This window comes from Lineus longissimus, chromosome 13 (genome assembly GCF_910592395.1).
Source record: "Lineus longissimus chromosome 13, tnLinLong1.2, whole genome shotgun sequence".
NCBI lineage: Eukaryota > Metazoa > Nemertea > Pilidiophora > Heteronemertea > Lineidae > Lineus > Lineus longissimus.
Genome location: NC_088320.1, coordinates 655059 through 676428, shown reverse-complemented (window position 1 = coordinate 676428; position 21370 = coordinate 655059). Strand labels below are relative to the sequence as shown.

At 42.0% G+C, this 21370-nt stretch overlaps 1 protein-coding gene across 5 annotated transcripts in view; it reads left to right on the top strand.

The window, feature by feature from the left end:
- LOC135498217 (protein TANC2-like) overlaps positions 1-21370 on the top strand; it is a 99835-nt gene that overhangs the window by 6034 nt on the left and 72431 nt on the right. For 2 of the 5 annotated variants that reach the window (XM_064788426.1, XM_064788423.1), the window contains exons 1-2: positions 13714-13754; positions 18670-19048. In XM_064788426.1, coding sequence (XP_064644496.1) covers positions 18781-19048 — 268 coding nt within the window. In that variant the 5' untranslated portion in view covers positions 13714-13754; positions 18670-18780. Of the gene's footprint in view, positions 1-13713; positions 13755-18669; positions 19049-21370 lie in introns of those variants that run through there. The other 3 variants (XM_064788425.1, XM_064788427.1, XM_064788424.1) reach the window with 2 other exon arrangements.

Below are 21370 nucleotides of genomic sequence, written 5' to 3'. Positions count from 1 at the left end.
TGTTGTCTGTCTTTCGTCTCATTGCCCATCCCCTAAGCGATTACTACATACAAACTTTCCCATCCAAGAAGACTTTGTGACAATCCATCAGGCAAATCCAATCCAGAACTGTCTCATTGACAAATGGAGAAATTGTGCTCCAGACGTTGTAAATCTTCCATGTCCCTTCACTGGTCTTGTTCGTCCGCTAACCTATTGGTATATATTATTATTGCATCTATTGTCAGTGTCCTAAGGTTTGATATTCTGGCCATAGGTGTATCTCAGGAATCTAGCTGGGCATTGAGAGGGAAACCAGGTATGTATAAATGTGTTGTCGTGCTATGTTTCACTTACTGTGGCTCTAGTTGTAGTCATTTCAAGATTTATTTTACATTCTGATGTCCCCAGATAAAGGACATCTAAAGCTTGCTTCACCTTCATCACCGTATTTGGTCACAAATTGAACATGGTGACCAGATTCATAATAACCTCTTATGTACCTGGTTACAGCAGTTGATGGTGGTATCAGTTGTTTTCACATCGCTGGACAGCCTGGCCATGGCAGATACGATCGCAGTGGCCATATCTTCAGCATTCAGGCTCGTGTGACTTCCCATGACTCAGTGATGCTTTGTATCCCATCGCCCCTTCCCACCAATGAAAAGAACAAGGACGCGATGGCAATTTCTGTGTCTTACTCACTGGCAAGGAAGACTGAATACTGTTGAATGTGTCATGTCTGGTACCATTGCGAGTTTTATAGGAGGCGAACAATTCTAAACAATTCAAAACATGCCAAACTTCAACTCTTATGCATTGAGCATGATTTGAATGGTTTATGAAAAGAGGATTTCTAGCTTTCCAATCTTGGGGGATTTGAAAGACTCAGCATTGAGATTTTCCTCCGCAGTAGGAACGGATACGATGCTTTACATTGCTCTCATACCGTTTCGCAAAATACCATGAACTGGGCAGGGTAGGGTTGCACAATAGTCTCCTTGGAGATGTGGTAGCTGGTAGTTCTGTTGCTTGGCACCATTCTTTCTTTCCTGTTGATGTTGGGTGCAGCAGTTTGAGGCAGCTGAATTCTTTTGGAAAGATAGCAGGAAGGATGGGCAGGTCTTGAGCTTGAGAGGTAGGAACTATTCTACTGGGAAAATGCTGTTCAAGAACTTTGAGAAATGCTTTGTAGTCCTTCTCTAATTCAGGTCAAATGACTGTGAAAGAGGAGGCTAACATGAAGAACTCCCAGCGAGCAATTGAAAGTCAATTGTTGGTTTCCCCATTAGAGGTGATCAACAGTTCTGGTTAAGTTGGCCCAGAGTTGCCAGAGAAAAAACGTTGCCTTCGAGAATAATTCTTGTCATCTCGATAAAGGATTTCGTTACATCAAAGGGATCGCTCTAATACCTGTCACCTCCAGAATAAAATAATTCAGATTCGCTCAGCAATTTTTCTTGCCTCAGTGCCTTCTGTTTCACTTCGTATATTTGTATGAAATGGAATTGCTTTCGCTGGGGGGAAAATCACGTCCAAATTGAGTAATCCGTCATCGATGTGGCGATAGATTGTCGACACAGGAATTAGCTAAAAGCGTCATGTCAGATAGAAAGCGTCGTGGGGATTGTCGTCATATGATGTGGGGAGGCTGAAGTCTCTTGTGAAGTATGTAGTTATTGGTCATGATGTATATAAGGTCGGATTATTTGTGGACTGTGAGAATGTCTGAAATGAAAGAATGTGTCCAGGCGGGGGATCCTTGACAGGCCTGACTATCTTTGACTGAAGCTGCTGGAAAAGATTTCAGCTACAACTTCAGGCACACATCACATCTACTGAACATGCATATTGAAGTGCAAGTGGTTGTAAAAACTGCTTGCCTGTCACAATTTGACACTGATTTCAAATAATACTGCTAACTTTTTGATGACATGACAGCGAGATCTTCAATATGATCTTTCATTAATTGTTGGATCTCTAATATCAAATATTTAGCATCAGTGCTGAAATTCTCTGACATTTAAGCCCAGATAAAAAGCACTGGTAGGGAGTGATGACACAGGTGGCCCAAGAGGGAGAGTCTGCAAAATCACCGTCATCTGGTGGTCAGATTATGTGGACAAAAACTTCCTTTGGAGCAAATTTCCAAAATCAACGTGGTGGAAGGTTGAAAACAGCAACCAATCAGCCAATTTGTATGCACATTTAGATGTGCTGCAGTGTCCTGTCTGTCTTAATCCTATAGAGTGATGAAGCTAATACTAGCAAAACCACGATGAACTGATATGCTTCCACAGCTAATGCTAGGGGCTTCATGATTGGCATTCACGTATTGACAAAGATCACCATATCATTGGCAGTAATACGTTGTCAGTATCAGTTTACATGGTCCTGAGGGACTTCGAACATACACGACCTGCACAGTACTGTAGGATTATTGAAAATCTTTATTCATCAGTTATGTGTTGAGGAAATCATCCATAGGACGTGGTTGTCATCTGGACAACAGCCTTTGTTGTTTTTTTGTCATGGGTTTTGTTAGGAATCTCTTGTAACCTACTCATGTCAATTTCTGAATAAACTTTACAGAGCATTGCTGGTGTTGGGATTTCCAGCTGAAAGGAGTCGCATGTTAACTTTGCCAAATAATGCTTTGGGCCCTCTATGCTTTGTCAGGTTGGCCGGTATAAGGGTTGCGGGGGTGCATCCATAGCTATCAGAAAGTTGAAATGGAATCTAGTAATACTAAATGTGCGTCGATACTGTTTTTGATCTAATCTAGAGAGATGTATGTGGTGATTACAGCCAACATGGCTAAAATATACTGAGTCAGATGATCAACGAGAATTCAATAGATCTGATGGATGTCATCGCTTTGATGTCTCTTGATTAATAAACAGTTGAGAGTTTGCTTTACGATGTGATTGAGTCTCGAACACTGTCACTGATCGCCAAATGATGTGTTATTTGTGGCACACTAGATTCGACTTTCAACTCCTCTGAAATCAGATGGCTTTAAATCAGGTCAAAGGTTGCGATTTAGAAGATGAAGCTTCCCATGTTGACTGTAGCATGTTTCCCTACAGTCTGCAATATTGTCAGTTTCTGAACAGTCCTTTTCAAACCTGTTTGTCAATATCTACAGCTCAGATGTTGCGAATTGCGAGGCAATGAAGGGTGGAGCGTTTCCCGCCACAGCCAGGGGCATTGTGGTGAAATGAAAAATGGAATGTGCAATGAAATGTCTGAGATGAAGCTAGAAGCCAATCGAAAGGTAGCTTGTAAGGTAGGTCGCTACAAAAATGGAATGTTTGAATACTGAAGAAGCTTTCCTATTTTCTAAATCAACCCAACACATAAACTATACAGAGCGATACGCAAACATCAAACATTGCAGGTGGTACATTTAAAATGATCTTTACAATGCTTGAAATTGATACCCGTTGGCATTCCCTGATGCCCAACAGTTGTCATGGTTATCAGCTATTTCCTCCAACCTGGCTGAAATTGTTCTTTGTTTATTTTTGCATTCTTTGCGAAGTTTTGAGCTGAGCGGGAGACTTGTTATTGTGAACAGTATCAGTTTGGATACTACAAAGGATATTGCTTGTTTTTGTAATAGATCTGGGGAACCTCCAGTTTCTGGTGTAACCATGATCCTCCAGTACAAAGGCTTGGCGCTCCTGATAATCCAGGCACCACTGCGAGGAAACAATCCAACAGTCATATCTAATTGTCATGGTTTACCCAATATTTACAAGAGAACTCCGGAAGAGAAAGTTTCTACAAAGAACGAATTCTGCCACCTGAGATAACCTAGGATATGTACAATGGTACCTTTCGAGCTTTAGAAGACCATCATGATGGAATTGGTTATGGGAAATGTATCTTACATTGATGACATTGATGGCAGCAATGTGAAATCTTTTGCCAAGTAGACAGCCGGCAGACAACTTTCCTGCTGAATGTCTCCAGCATCCGGTGATGATTGTGACTTTATAGGGAGATAAGAGGCATTGCTTATGGCTCTAAATGCCCTCCTCTGATTGGCTCACAATCAGACCGTCATGGGTTTGGTCCATAGAGGATCACTGCGGTTTCACCTCTGTACTGGCAGAATATTTATTGGTGAAAAACACTTGGAGAGTGGATGCAAACTTACAAGGCCTTCAACTTTGCTTCTCATTCGAATGAACGTCAACCTACATGTATCCTGTAGATCTTGAGTGTCTTTATTAATCCGAATTGGGTTCAAAACCAATCGACCTCCCTCAACTTGATTATCACGTCCGTTCATATCCATTTTATCAATCTATAAATCACAACTCAGTTTCTTAATCCATTCAGCTAAGAAACTCGATAAATCACATTAAGACATTGCTTTACTTCACCAGGCTTGAGACTCGTAAGCAACATTAGGTTCACCCTTTCAAAAGCTATTACGAATTTAATTATTAAGTTTGATTAAGTGGTGGAAGTGGAGACGCTAAACTTCAGGATCTTGTGGACAATATTTGTTTCAGCCGCATCAAGGGCAGTGGCAGATCAAGTGAAAGCAATTATCCACATGTGTTTGAAGAAAATGTTGATACCAACCTGAACTTTAGGGTATTTTCACCATAAAAGTTTTAGAGTGTTACCTCTCTGAGCTTCCTGGATCCGCCAAAGCCAAGGGAGAGCATGTGACTGACGTGGAAAAAACAACCTCAATTACGGGAAAGAGCAATTAACAACTTCTCGAGATGCAGCAATATTTCTTCCTGTGGATAGTCATCAAATGGATGAAAAGTCTGTGTGATGTATTTTTTGATTGACTAGTATAATCTCAGAATTAATGAGAAGTGCTAGTTATTTTGAATCAGAAAAAGAATATCTAATTTCCATCAATCAAGTAGGGGATGGTGGATGAAAGAAGAGTGACAACTGAGAAAAGTGTCCATGTTGATTTTCTTATGACATTTGAATTTGACGGTGAATTGATAACAAACATATACCCATGTCACAATCCAAATGTGTGCAATTAAAACATCATTACCAATTCCATGCAGTGTTGGGTTCTACCTGAAGTCGTCAACATCTCCTTGTGGCAATAAAAAATCTTTTGATGTAATTTCCAATGCGCTGATGAGAGCTCTTGAATTAATAAATGTGGGGCTGGTTTCTTTCGGTATGGTTCTATAGCCTTTCATGTTGGATATTTAGTGGTGATGGGTTGTGTGTGTACCTTTGATTAAAAATAATGATCAGTGTTTGTGGTTTGCGATATGGAATGTCATAGGAGGCTATCATCGCATAGAGAGAGATTTTTTTGTGCAGAAAACTGCAGATAGTTTGAATATTCTCTTTGGCAGTATAGATTATGGCAATTCTGAGTAGGATTAAACGCTGAAGATGATTGTCGAGTGATTTGAGAATTCACGGCCAGATTGCCCCCAAAAGGACATAAGTATCTTTTTGACTGACAAAATAAGGGGTCACAATCATTAGAGAAAAAAGCGGCTCTGAATTCTTGAGTCGATAGCTGGGAACATGAGGCAGCAGTGCATGCTCTTGTGGTCCTAAAACCTTTCCAACCCCTCAAAATGTGAATGGATTGTCCAATACACCTTCTGATACAACCTCACAACTGCACCATTCCTGTAGTCTATCATGTTATGCTGGTAGGCACTCAATATTCCATCTCTAACAAGGTTCGAATTGAAAATCAGAGAACTAAAATACATGCGTTAGGCCCGATCAATATCGGAATGAACTTAAAATGTGCAAATCATGCATCAGCTGGTGAAATATCTGAAATTACAAGCATCTTGCGAGAAAATATTTGCTGAATGAAACTTCCGTGTCTCAGTAATGAGGATATCAGAAATCTATCGGGTCGTAATGAATTCCATCGTGAAGAATATGGCGTATCGATTGCATAAAGAATCTCATGATGTGCTGTTAGTGTTCCAGAAGTTACTGATCATGTCACGTGATAGTATCGCTTCTCTAATCTTTTAAAGGCAAATAGGCCCTTGCTGTAGTTTTCGTTTTGGTCTACGAATCGGTTTAATTGAGATAATTAGAGCTTAATACCACTAAAGATGCAAAACACTGGTACCATCCTTATTGGAAAGACAGAATCGATGAAATTTGTATAGGCATAGTCAAGCTTCGCCCCAGTCTTATGTCATTCGAGTCATTTTACTGTAAAACCAAATTTCCACAAAACCAGACACCGAGGACCTCGGCCATGAACTCCAAACCATTTACCTTCTTAGAAAAAGCTTAGACTTAGAAGGTATCAAGAACTCTTCAGAGAGTTACAAGATGAAGGGACGAGAATAATCACCTGCAACTCCAACACGAAACCTAAAAACACTGAAGTAATGATAGGTTAGATCTGAAGAGCCCACAGAAGATGACTTGACCAAGACACCATTGTCGGGGCCATCAACACCGAGAACAAACCTTTACAGAAGACAGCAGGACACTTTGCGCGCCTCCAAAGCCGTCAGAAGTACTGATGACCTGACCAAGTGAAAATGAGATCCCATCTTCTCCTGTTTAGCTTTGTAATACTCCAGACATTATTACCGATAATGTTTCTTCTCATTAGTCTCGACACATAAAAGCCTTGACAATTTTCCATCCACCTCATCTCACCACATTTCCCCCAGTCGTCATAATTCTGCCTTTATTCATTGATGGACTGTTATTGTTTTCTGGACCAAACTCGCTATGATTTGTAGTCAGAGTGGCACTTGGACTCCCACTTATCATCAAGCCTGCTGGCATGTTCCTATGATTAGCACTAGACTCATCATCTGAACCAAGCATGTATGATAGTCAAAGAAAGAGTTGAATGGTAAAGGTTGCAGTTTATTATGGCACGCTTTTGAGGAAGAAAACACAACACTTATGTGCAACACAGTAAAAACTTGCCATGTGGACTGACCATGAGCAGCCAACAGAAAGCTGAATTCGTTATTCAATTCAAGAGGTTTTCAGATCATCATAGCACACATCCTGTAATGACAGATGTAACCATAAGAAAGATCAATAGTTTGTAACATGGCACTTGTATGTGAAAGGGACTACATCACCGTGGCTTTCTGTCTGAAGACGGAGGTGAAACCAATTGGCAAATGTCGGAGACAGCAGTTGTCCAAAACAGTTGTCATCTCGAAGTTCTCGAATGCTCTTTCTTATGGAACCATTTGTGTCGAAATTGGTTACATATTTGGAGATATTCCTCTATTTCACTCATCCCTCCTACAGGGTTAACCATGGAGAAATCATCATGTGATCCTCGACTGACGATAATGACGATAATGGTATCTATATAATGCATACTCGTGGTACCATGACAGGACCCATCCATCAGCTCGCAAACCATAATGACTCATATCATGATACGTCGGCGTCTCATGTCGGCGTCGTGTCACGCTGTGATTATAAGTCCAATCATTAGGCGTGAAGGACGTTTGAAGGGCGTGAAGCTACCCTGAGGGGAAACATGCCAGGATTTATTTCTTGGTTCGATCATCTGGGGCTGAAGTTGCTATTGTAATGGCTTATTTGTCTTACTTGGGTTGTGGGGAGGGTTTGTTGAAGAAGGACTCTCCTACTTACGATGTGTGACTACATCACCAGCATAGTTTTGTTTGTCTTGCATCTGGGACCAGTATGCTACTTGAAAGGCCAATATCTGATGATACGTCTGTCACTTGCACACGCATAAAATGAAAAATGCTCAAGGAAAAAATGGCCATCATTGCTGAATAAGAACGTTATGGTAGATCCAATATGTAGAGTCTCGTCTCTCACACAGCTGATTTGTCGTGTGTCAACAGAAAGCATAATGATATTTGGCGAGTCTGTTGATCAGTATTATATCAACACCCGCCATTCACGCCTGGAATAATATCGACACATAATATTACGGAGCTGGTATCAGTGACTCTGGAAGAGTGAAAATGGCATGTCTGGCTGGTGGTTTGCAGAACCATCATGACTTTACCCATTTCATTTCCAGAGTCGGTCGGAAAGGGTTGATCAGCCGAAACAAATCAGACAGGTTTTATTTTTCGTATGTCGGATCTTTTTCTTCCTAGTATAAGGAAGCCAACATCAGATGTTCGCCAGGATATTGTCTCATCTGACATCATCGACGCTGGATAATAACGAGGAAAACACAAAGAGAGGCAGGCATGACAAGCCGAACAAGACAGGGTTGGGTGGCGCATATCAAATAACAGTTTTTTCATCGTGGGACCTTTGGTATCATGGTATAGCTCTGTAAGCTGACATCCGTAACAACAGCTATAGCACTTGAAACTGGTCAATTTCATTTCGATCCAGTATGACAAATCAATTTTTTGGGATCTTGGACATTTTTGCTGAATTCACAGGATCTCATCATCACATACCCGTTCCGTCGTGTTTCGACATAGACTCTTTTACCAGTCTCCTCCATTCACTCAATACAGAGAATGGTACTTGACGGCAATTCACTCGTCATGAACTCGATGTGCTCTTTCTCTTCTCGATGAGCCGTCCCCAGACACAGTGCACCATGTTTCTGCACAAGGTGTGCATCTACAGGGTGTAACATGTCTCCTCCTGATGTGCCTTCTCTCCACGCAGGTTGTTCCATATCTCTGCTGGATACGCCAAGTATCTACATGGTGTCATGCCTCTTCTCGGCGTGTTCGGCCTGATTTGGATGTGACCTCTCTCCCTATGAGTATAGTCGCGATACGGTGATGTTGGTGATGCACTCACATCGGCTCTCACATCGTGTGGGCAAGACGGCAGTGCAGCCAGGTCCCATTCGGCTTGTGGTTCTGACTGTCTCGCATCATCTCTTACCGTGTCGGCAAGACGGTGGAGCTGCAATGACCGATCGATTTAGTCTGGTTGTGACTATCTCAATACGCTCACTGTGCCGGCAAGACGGCGAAGCTGCCAAGGCCGACTCAGTCTTGTTATGACTTTCTCATTTCTCTTACCTTCTTTGAAAGACGGAGAAGCTATTCCTCCCTCGCTCCCCTGCCGTGGACCAGCAGTACTACATGAAACGTATACAAGACGTCCAGATGGGAACAATGCAGCAAGAAACTGACGGGTATATAAACAACTTGATAGGTATAGCATAGTTAAGATAAACCGCATGATTAAACCAGGTTCATATTTGCTTTGACTCAATGAATGACGGATCTGCGGGAGCTGGTTCAGGGGTTCCAGCTGTAAATCGTCCCCCGCCCTAAAAACGGGCGATATTTTAAATTTTACGCAAATGCCTAGTTCCAATTTCTTAGCTTAGATGGCGGTACCTGACAGTTACGAAGACTTGTAAAGATATGACACATATGGATTTACCGTGGCTCTATGTTGTTTATCTGCTGGGGAGAACCATGTTCTTCAGAAATGACTTTTGCCAGTGAGACAGTAGACCGGCCTGGCCCTTCCCTCTAACCATTTTTAAACCACAGAAATGGACAACTACTGTCACCGTTGTTGTCAACATGGTTACGATGCTTCGCTCTATGAATAAATGTTCCCTTACCATTACAAACTATATACCATGTTTACTGCTGTCGAAAGACATCTCATCTGTCTTCATCAGACTCCGATGCTGTAATGTCCTAACAGTGCACAATCATATTACAAGTCTCTGGCAAACTTGACTGCGTCTATTCTTGCTGCTGGTTTCATGTTGTGACTTTTCATTCGTCTTCTGGACGTAAGAAAGCATTTGTCAGCCGCAGTCAGTTGACCACACCCTTTCTGCATTCGTGACGCCTGACGCCTGATGTCTGACAATCGATCATCATCTTATTAAGCGAAGTGACGGCTCTTCCAGGGTTATGATTTAACCGGCCTTTGGTGAGCTTAGTAACTGAGCAACCTTCAAGCTTACAGCCAAAGTAGTAGCGATTGAAGTGCTCAGTCAACATGGTAAGGAGAAAACATCAGCTAGCCAAATGGCCTGGTAAGAGGGATCAGGTTATGATATAAAACCCCTGGTCGGGTTGGAGCTATTTGATGGCTATTAACATGATGAACTTCATAAGATTGAGGTCAGAAGTAGCATCAGCTCTAGTCACATCCCAAGATGATTCCTGTTCAGAAAACTCTCGCATGTGATAGAGATTGATTTCAATAGGAGCCTTGCATGTAGGTTGACTCCTGGAAACAGTCGACTGTACAAGTTGTAATAGTCTAAGGACCTTTGGTGGCATATGGAGAGTGTCCCAAGGAAGGATAGTCAACACTAATAACACGACAGTTCCTTTGAATTGAAGGCTCTGGACGAGCACACATACATTTCATGACACTGCAGTGTTCTTCCTTTTTCGGATTTCCAAGAAAGTCTAGGGTTAAACCACCACTAATGGTGAGGATGAGTGCCATGAGCTCAATGGTAAATCCTGTCGATTTGATTACAAGCATCCAATTGGTCTCGATTTCAATTCCTGATGTATTCTCTGTGGCCGAATTCCTTTGGTAGGTGTCCTCGACAACAGATCAATATCAGTCCACAATACATCATGCCAGCAAAGCTATAAACCACAGAATCCTGCCCAAGATTTAGCCTATTAGAATGATGCGGAGAGCTATTATAGTTTATAGCGGTCCTCTGAGAGGCTGACTAACGCTTGGTAATTTGTGGGATGGGGCGAGGAGAGGCATCATCATACATGAGAAGAATCACTAATCTTACGGTCTAAGAAGTTGGAATTATGTTCACTTGTTTGCCAGCAGTTCATGGGCTAGATGTGCTATGAGTGTGTTGGTACACGGGCAGAAGTGGCCGTCCAGGGATAGTTGACGGCCAATGGAAGTTCCCTCCACGGAGGTCCATGGATGGAATGTTCATGATCATCACAAACAACGTATTACAACTGGTCTCTCATCAGCTATCCACTCATGGGCCGTGGATGGAACTTTCATGGGGCTTCCGTGGTAGATTCCATGATGGATGTGTTGGTACACGGGCAGAAGTGGCCGTCCAGGGATAGTTGACGCCTAGGGAAGTTCCATCCACGGAGGTCCATGGTTGGAATGTTCATGATCATCACAAACATCGTTTTACAACTGGTCTCCCGTCAGCTATCCACTCATGAGCCATGGATGGAACTTTCATGGGGCTTCCGTGGTAGATTCCATGATGGATGTGTTGGTACACGGGCGGAAGTGGCCGTCCAGGGATAGTTGACGGCCCATGGAAGTTCCGTCCACGGAGATTCATGGATGGAATGTTCATGATCATCACAAACAACGTTTTTCAACTGGTCTCCCATCAGCTATCCACTCATGGGCCGTGGATGGAACTTTCATGGGGCTTCCGTGGTAGATTCCATGATGGATGTGTTGGTACACGGGCGGAAGTGGCCGTCCAGGGATAGTTGACGGCCCATGGAAGTTCCATCCACGGAGATCCATGGATGGAATGTTCATGATCATCACAAACAACGTTTTACAACTGGTCTCCCATCAGCTATCCACTCATGGGCCGTGGATGGAACTTTCATGGGGCTTCCGTGGTAGATTCCATGCTGTGGGTTCCATCATAGTTCCACTAGTGTCTTTGCATCATTTTTGCTCCCCACCTTCATTGTTGTCCTTATTTCACTTTTAGATTTCATACTGAGGTTTTCATTGCCGGTGTAAAAGGAATACCCGTCCGCCGTAGAATTGGTCCGGGACAATAATATTGGGATGTACATGTAAAATGACCATTTGGATTTCCATCGAGTTGTAGAATAGAATTACAGTTATAAGTTTGTTTTATACAAATAACTTGTCCCACATTGACTGTAAAACTATTAATCAGAGGAGATCAGAACAGTTTTGATCAGATAAGTTTAGATCAGATATTAGATCAGATAATAATACCTGTCATTTTCAATCATTGTACCACAGGCAGATGAACATCAAAGACTCCAGCCCAATGCTGACAACACTCATTCCAGTGTTGGCTAGTTGCATGCCTTGATTAGTGAGGTGGGATTTCCCCAGTAGATTTAACAGATCCCCAGACATTGACATGAGAAAATTGGATGTTTTGAATGACTAATTCAATTTTAGTAGGCGTAGATGTCATAAATTGAAAATGAAATTGGCTGTTTCAACTCTCTGAACGAAGTGTCACGGTTTAAAGCTTTGAGCATTTCAGTGTTTACCTATGCGAACAAGATTCTTTTTGACAATGGGAAGATGTTGGCCTGTAGGAGACCAGTGGCGGTTAGAATCCCAGGCGAACAAGATTCTTTTTGACAATGGGAAGATGTTGGCTGTAGGAGACCAGTGGCGGTTAGAATCCATGGCGAACAAGATTCTTTTTGACATTGGGAAGATGTTGGTCTGTAGGAGACCAGTGGCGGTTAGAATCCCTGGCGAACAAGATTCTTTTTGACATTGGGAAGATGTTGGTCTGTAGGAGACCAGTGGCGGTTAGAATCCCTGGCGAACAAGATTCTTTTTGACATTGGGAGGATGTTGGCCTGTAGGAGACCAGTGGCGGTTAGAATCCCTGGCGAACAAGATTCTTTTTGACAATGGGAAGATGTTGGCCTGTAGGAGACCAGTGGCGGTTAGAATCCCGGCTAAATAATAAGGAAGTATACTAGTTTTAAGTACAGCTGTTGAAAAGCTCAGCACTGGTACATCTCTGTGCCTTTGAGCAATGTCTTGTTTTTGTCTAGGAGTAAAAGTAGATGCCAGGCTTGCCTGCGATGGACCACCATCCTGTGCGCACTGGAATCGAAAACAGAACCATGATGGCAATTGGGTTCAATCCCCACACTAAATTGCACTTCTTGTAAAAACCAGCCGTAGCATTGTAGAAAAAGTGGACACCTTGATTAAGTACAGCCTCTCTTGTAAATGACGTTAGCGTTCCTATTATTGTGTACCCATGGTAAAGGCTTTGAGGAAATGCCGATAATGTACTTGGATAAAAACCTTCTCCTATACCAGGCGACACTGCTCTCATCGATACTACTGGTACTCTAGCGGATGATCACAATGTAATGCATGTTTAATATCGATACTGCTGGCTGTTTTCCTCCCACTTCATGTGTAGTCCTGCAGACGTGGGGTGAGTATTGTTTCAAATGGAATAACTATATAGAGACTTGAGGTAGGTAGGTTAGCTCTCCTTCTGTCTGGAAGTCATTCATCAAGTGAGTGTTCCCGTCCTGCAGATATGTGGGTCATTCAATCAATACAACTGTTTTCTAATGGGAATGTTGAAACGAAACTACATGCTACAAATTTGAACCCCTGGAGTGTGTTGCGTCCGAGATACCATGTAAAATGCCCCTGCCCCGGTGTCGGAAAGATTCCTTATCTAACGATAGCGGTTAGCTGTTAGTATTGATTTGTTGTTTTGCGTTTCATTCGGTGTGTCATCTCACCAGCAACGTCAGACGTCATAGGCTGTGCTGGGTGCTGGTTGGACAAGGATTTCTCGTGGCATTTCTTGGCCCAGTCTCGCACTTCTTCATAGGATTGCGCGTTCCGAATCGATGTGAAGATTTGAATCCCATTAAGCTGGAGGGGTACTAGGATTATTCGAACTGGGTCAATAACGAATTTGTCATTTTCATAAGTGTTTTATATGAGGATTCTGAGGAATTTCAGAGAATATATAGGTGATTTGGCCATGCCAGGATAGATATCTGAGTAAGTGGATAACTGGACCTCGTGGTGGCTGCTCTTTCACTGATTTTGCCTAGTCTATTTAGAAAATAAGGATAAAACCCCAAAACATTTTCAATGAAGTGAGTATATATATATAATTACCTTTGCCCCACATTCTTCTCAAACTTGGAGAATCAAAAGCAACTGTTGTGAAAGTCATAGCCCAGAGGTAGCAAGCACCAGAAAAAGTCCAATTAGTCTGACTGGAAATGCCTTCTAATGTCAAACTCTTTCTACCAACAAAAGCTGTATTGTGTTAGGCCTGGTTATAAAGCCTGAGGCTACTTTTTCACATCGGTACAGCTTCTGTTTTTGGGGAGAAGAAAAACAAATATGCCAGGCTTACAATCTATCATGCACTTATAGCTCCAGGTACATGTACCACGAAGTGGTAGTCTTCAGTACTTCGCTTCTCAGAAGAAGGATGTTCTGAGTTTATGTTTCCAAAAGATTTCCTCATGCTTCTGAAGGGATTGGCCACGATGTCCTGTTCTGGAAGGAGTGTACATTACAGTGGGACATGGTAAAAGAGGACAAATATAGTGGAACCTCCCTTAGCGGACACCTCTCTATTAGGGACAACCTCTCTATTAAGGACACTAGTTTTGGTCCCAAATTGGTACTTTCCATTCAATTTGACCTCTCTAATCAGGACACCTCTCTATTAAGGACAGCATTTGTCAGTCCCATGGGTGTCCTTAATAGAGAGGTTGTACTGTCTATTTGTGTTCCACCGTTTGCTGCTCTGTCAAGAAGCATAATACCGCCTCATTGTCGATTGAAATAAATACCATCCTGAATGAAGGGATGTAGTCCTGTGATGGTGACTCTTGAAGCAACACCTTACATAACACTTTGCTAAGCAATGCAGTTAGACTCCCATCATCCAGAACACCTTCATGGTGTCTATAACACTATTGGAGTATCACATATGTGAACCAAGCTCAATGAACACCAATTTGTTTTGTATCTTTCATAAAAAAGCTTGCATGATTTTTCAAGCTGTTACTCAATACATCATTGATCCTTGCTTTGCCTGCATCCATTATGAAAAACCTATACACCGATTCATTGTGACAAGCTTCTTAAGAGCAAATACCAACATTTCAGCTGACTTAGAGCAATTCCCCAAACAGGAACACATATATTTTTTTCCTCAGCCATTGCTGTTGGCTAATGTTCTTGCCCTATCATATTCAGGAAGTTAGCCTGTAATATAAAGTATTTATACCGACAAAGAATAATCCTATCATTTTCCATAAAACAGGATGATGATATCCTGTAACAGGAATATGATCACTATTGTACTTTTAGGGACATCATGTATGCATGGTGTAGTGTTGAGGGAGTTCAATTCATAACCATATTGCTGTTGTTGTTGTTTCGTGTCTGTATGCATTATTAACTGCTTGATATTCTGTACTCCAGTAGCACATGGCTATAGGTCTTGGCTCAACTGCACCACCCAACCTTGGCTCAACTGCACCACCCAACCTTGGCTCAACTGCACCACCCAACCTTGGCTCAACTGCACCACCCAACCTTGGCTCAACTGCACCACCCAACCTCGTCTGCACTCACAGTACTTTATGGAACATCTTCCCATGTCTTTTTGTGACAGATCAAGTGATGCAGTCATTCTAAGACATTTAAGTATCATTTAAAGAAGCCTTTCAATGTCTTGAACAATTGGCTGACTCCACTCTTCTGATTGAGCTCACTGAAGAGGAATTAGCCCAGCTGTTATTGAGTTACCATTGAGACAGATCTGAAACACGGTGATTGAGGAAATCATTCAGAAGCGATGATGGGCTACAGTTGGCAGTGACCGAGTTTGTCAGATTATCAGCCAAAGAGAGGGACGTTGGGAAGTCCATCATTACACCTTGGCCAATGCCACGGCTGTGAAAGTTAGTCATGTTTTTGGTCTCCTGGCCTTGAAGTTGGCTGAGGGCAACACCAGAAATATTGATCACTTGTCGCTGATTTCAAATTCTGTCGAATTAATCAACTCTTGATGAACGAGCCGTGACGTTCCACTTGATTTAATCACCCGCTTCTTGTACATGTGAATATCATACATATTGAAATATCCATAGCCTGCATCCTTATCGGCTGAAATATTCTATCCTCCGTCAGTTTTGACCTTATCGGATCAACGCGTAGATTTGTCTGCTGCGACAGGCGTTGACAAGTCCCTTGGCGTTGAATAATCATTCAACCGAATGAGGCAAAATGGGGACCATTCAGGAAGAAAACATGCATTTCTTCAGTCAGGTTATCAAAATGGCCTGGGGGTTTCATTATGAACACTCATTGATATATCACACATTGATATATCACCTATAAATTCAGCTTACTTTTATTGATTTACTTTAAAACCATTTGTATACATCAACAATTACCTTCAGTATGAGAGAGAGTCAGAGACCTGTGTAATACACCACCTGAATTGAAGGAAACCACACTTCATAGTATTGAATTCTCAAGTGAGGCACTTGGTACTGTAGTTGCCAGCTACATGTCTTAAAAAACGAGGCTAGCTGTACTCTTGGTTCATATGGCATGGAGAACTCAGTGCAGGAGAATCACCTTATCACCCATACCTTGGGTTGGCTGACATTGATATATAGAAGGTCCATCCTTGTTATATTGGAAGCTAATATCTCTTTCTATTCACAGGGCCATATCAAGGTGATGGGTTGGAAAAGTGGTCTGTTGTCACTGAAATAGCATTGGCCCCTCCCACATGTCGGCCATTGCGATTTAGCGGATCCTGCGGATTCTGCGGAACCTGCGGAATCTGATCTGCAGCGGATTTTCTATGTTATGGGTATCCGGTCGTTTCGCTCCCTGACGTTTTCGCCCCAGCTTTTTCCCCACATGTCCACCATCCTAGAACCAACCTTGATTCATGTACTGGTATGTCTAATTGCTCTGTACATGCATCATATCCTTACCTATGACCTTAACACACTTATAATATATATCGATCAACATTTCAAAAAGCTTTTTCATGAACAAACATATCAAATATAAAAGTTACTAAAAATCATGTGATATTCATGTGTAAAGCTAGTGCAGTATACATGTTTCATCTGAACTTGGCTTGAAACCAGCATGCCTTCTGTATAAGATGCTGTACATTTTTTTACATACATTCCAACCAACCAAAGGTGTAACTGTACATTGTGCACTACTAAGACTAGAGAATTCTGTCGATAGCAAATTTTTCCCTTGTGATTTTGAAATTTTCTCAAATATCAAAGAGGTTGAATATTAATTTCCATAGAGAACATTTAAGGTTTTGAATAATGGATACTTGGTAGATCAGCCCTTGATAATGATATGGTGTGGGATGAAAAGCTTCTGTAGGAGTCTTCTAGTGGTGTAAGCAAGCAGCTACAAAGTGCATCATCACCTTCAAGTTCAAACTGGCACATAAGGCCAGACCACTTTCAGAGTCGACTGCAGCCATGAGGTGACAAGTTGCCGTGAGGTGTCAGCCATGAAGTGACATACCACACTCACCATACTTGTAGGTGATATGCGCAGCCGTGAACAAATTGATGTTTCACGCGAAGTTCTTGCCATCATCATACTGTCTGCCAAAATGTTATTGATGCTAAAGCGGTTTTGGTGGTTAGAGATTAGAGTGAGCTTGATACATCGCGATTAATTTCCTGAGGTAATGACAGTCTCGTAAAGCTGTGTCTTCACTATTGTTCCCGAAGAATGATTATCCCACATATCTTGGGCTAGTATGAAGATGTAGTGTATGGTAATAGAAGAGAATCATTGATTTATAAGAAGGGATGAATAACTTTCTAATGTGTTTGTTGAGTGTCGAGGATGTTCTACATCAATCCCTGGGATCATGGTAATGAAAGGTGAATGGAATTGTCCATACTCCAGACAAGCTATTGTCAACTTCTGTTGTGACCCATAACTCATTGGTTCTCATGAATTCATTCTCATATAGGTGAGCACTGGACTTCACCTATTATTTCAACATTGTGATTTTGTTGAATTATACTTCCCAGATTTATCAGTATTCTCCTGAACACCATGGCATTCCATAACCTCATTTTCTATGAAACAGGCTGAAAATGAGCTATATAGTCACTATTGATAATGTCATCAAATTTAAATACGTTATTGAAGCAAATGTAAGTCATCTGTTGCAGATTGCGGAAAATCCATTTACAACTTGTTTTGGTGCTGCAAATTCAATCATAGCGCTCGTGATTGTTGAAAGAGTAACGCCTGGCAAATCCTCCGATTCAATATTGAAAATTGGTAATTTCCGTCTCGAGAGATGCTGTTGATTTTACGGCACAATATGACGAGTATTTATATTGTGTTTTCTGTGATCATGTTGTAATCAATATTCAATTCATTTTAGATTTCCAATTCTCAAAATAGACATCTGGTTGATTTTTGCAAACACAATATGCTTAGAAACTGTTTTTGTCATGGGGTTTCAATCGAATACTTAAGTTTTTTAATTTGATCATGCAAGCATATTTCAATTTACTGCTGGTAAATTTGTTATGACTCTGACACAATATATAGAATATTTGCTCGAAGAAGATGAGATTATCCATAATGATGTTACAATCATGAATGCTTATTCATCCGAGCCTAATGATGACATCAGTCACTCGCTGTGATAGGAATAACTTCGGGATGTGCTTTAAATGAGGCAAATTCCATCATCATTAAATCGTTTCAGACTCGTCTGTGTGTTGAAAATTGCGAAAAATTTTCAAAGTCAACAAAGTTTTGGGACTGATGATGTTGGTTCATTTTGAGCAGAAAACAAAAAGTGAAAAAAATATGCGGACTTCGAAAATTTTTCATCATCGAGTCAGTTCAAAATTTTGAAAAATTTTCAAAACCAAAATATTTTTGGGACTGATGATGTTTGGACGAGTTCATTCTGGCAAAGCATGGCCACATACCTCTAAAACATTGCTTGTTGTCTCTTTCCAGGTTTTGGTGATCTCACATGGACCAGCAGGGTGGATATGCTGTAAGTGGTTCGTTGCTTTGAGTTTCAGTAGTGAAATCAGGATTTAAATTCATATGGAATAAAAAACTACCATGTTTACGATACGCTACGTCAACGACGCAAATGGGAACGAAACGGATGAACCAGTGACCTTCCTTGGATTAAACAGTGACCTTGATAGTTTGGCGGATGTTACCAGTGACATTCAGAGTTTGGCGGGAGTTGCTGATGATCTCAGTCTGGCTGGGGTGACGAGTGATTTAACATGTTTCAACAACAACAAGAAAAGTGACCCGGTCTCAATTACCCCCGGGAGGAATCACATGGTGAGGAGCATATCCGATAACTGGCAGAATAATGGTAAGTTCCCTTGCTCCTGTCAGCTATGTAGATGTTAGGTCGGAAAGCTGTGTTTTAACTGTTTGATAAGAGCCCATGCAAGGCTATTGAGGAGAGGGGAACTTATTTATTCATGATCCAAAATGAACAGAATTGACGCTATAATGAATGGAACAGTATGCAGCCATGTTCCTGAGTCATTAGTGAGATTGAAGAACACATCCTCTCAGCCGTTCTCGCCTGTCGAATAGCCATGACCAGATTAGCCATCTGAGTATTGGACATGTGTGAGCTTGATCTCTCATGGCTGGGCTTGTTAGGCCATCGGAGGATCAAGGTTAGGAGACCCTTCCAGAACACTTCTATTTTGGATCACCTCTATCTTGATGCTCTCAGTTTCACCACCCTTTATGTATCACATAAAAATCTTCATACATTTCCTCTCCTTGGCCTTGTCTGATGATTTTTTCTTCCACTCATATGTCCACTTAGGATTAGAAGACATGGGTTTCCACTCACATAAACCATGTCTATCCCCCTTATGCAAATCAGATCAACAAGGAGAAACCAAGGCGATACATGTCTGCGATGTATCTCAGTGTCACAGACATCGGATTTTGTCAGTTTATCAGATAGATGTAACGGCGTCAATGTTTCCTGGACAACCTCTTGACCCATCAACTAACCACAGACACTCCCTTGCCACTCAACTATCAGACTCATCCACCTATGTACCAACTATACATATGATATTTTCATCTGTTTTTAAAAGCTTTTCCCATGTTGTAAATATGTTGCAATATCATCGGCAAAGTGGAAAATATTTTCGAGGCAGGACACAAGTATCAACAGAAGGGAAGAACATCCGTCTTCAGCAACGGAAGGACGTGATTATCTGGCTCAGTTGTTGCTCTAGTCACTGCACATACGTCATCAGGCCAGACCAATGTTATATTGGCTGCTTCAGACTGGGTTGATACTTGTTTTAAGGGTAGATTGGAACTAAAATGTAAGCCAGTCTTGCGCATGTCTTGGCTCCGATATGGTATGAGCTTTGCCTTGATGTTGACGATCATTACCTCATGCACCACTTGATCTGGGATGACCAACGCGTTTGCGGAAAGAGGTCAACCTCAAGAGGATTATGACTAATATGAGTTAATGTGGGTCGACATGACCGGCATGAATCGGAGATTTCAGTCGATGGGTTTGTTATGGATGTTGGCAGAGCTCATGTGTTTTGGCATTGAGACATCAGGATTTCATGTTCCCTTCTTGATGTAGCAGGTGTTTGAGCTTGTATTGTGGTGTTTGTCATACTCACAAACAAAGTAGGGCCCAGGAGGAACCTCGGAAAGCCCAATGATCCTTGTATTGTCTTGCTTCAAATGCGGTGCCGCTGTCTCATTCAGACACAGCAGCATTTGCTATGGGAGGACATGTATGTTACCAGGTTGACCACGTCGGAAACGCCGAGACTGTGATTCCCTGCCACGATGTCCAATATCCTGGAGGAAACCCATCAAGGGAAGGTTCTGCCATCATTACATCACTCAAAAGTTTCCTCCTGGTCTTTGGCCATGTGACAATATCAAGCTGACGAAGCTGTCGGCATTATCTGACTTTTACCCAGAGGTTGATTCCCTGACGAGATGTCCAATATCTAACAGGAACCCTTCAAGCAATGGGTCTTTCTTCATGACATCAAGACTTCCTTCACTGCAGTGGTGGATGTCCACTCAACTCCGGCTGCTGACCATACATGTACCCTGTAGATCATGTTTCCACTCGGGAGGATCTGAATCAGTTCACCTGGAATTTGAAACTTCTCCGATAAATCCCCCCATCAATCTGCCCGACATACACGGCAAACTATACCGCAGCTATTCTTGTGGATCTGATGTTCAGTTGGAGGATACTTCATGAAGCCAACAATTGGTTTATCTGTAAGCTGCTTTCATTTCTTGAATGGTGACGATGTATCCAATTTGGATAGCAATTTTGGTTGGCAAGGCATAATCCTGGCTCCAGGTTTATACCTCACTATATTGGTGCTATGACGCCATGCTTGACTGTTCTGGAGATGCTGACCAACCCTCTCAGCAGCACTCTCATGACATGCAGAAGTGACAGAATACTTCATCTGGTTTGTGACCGAGGCAAGGCGCTGGGTAGAATGAGCTGCCAATCAAGGTCTGACCAGCGCTGGAGGGCATATCTTTCTGCCACATTGGGCAGCTGATGTGATCACCAGACTATTCAGTGACAGAAAGTCTGCGGGGGGGCTATGAGACTGCCGCTGTTCTTTCACATGATCTGTTGAAGACATGAAACGGGGCCTGT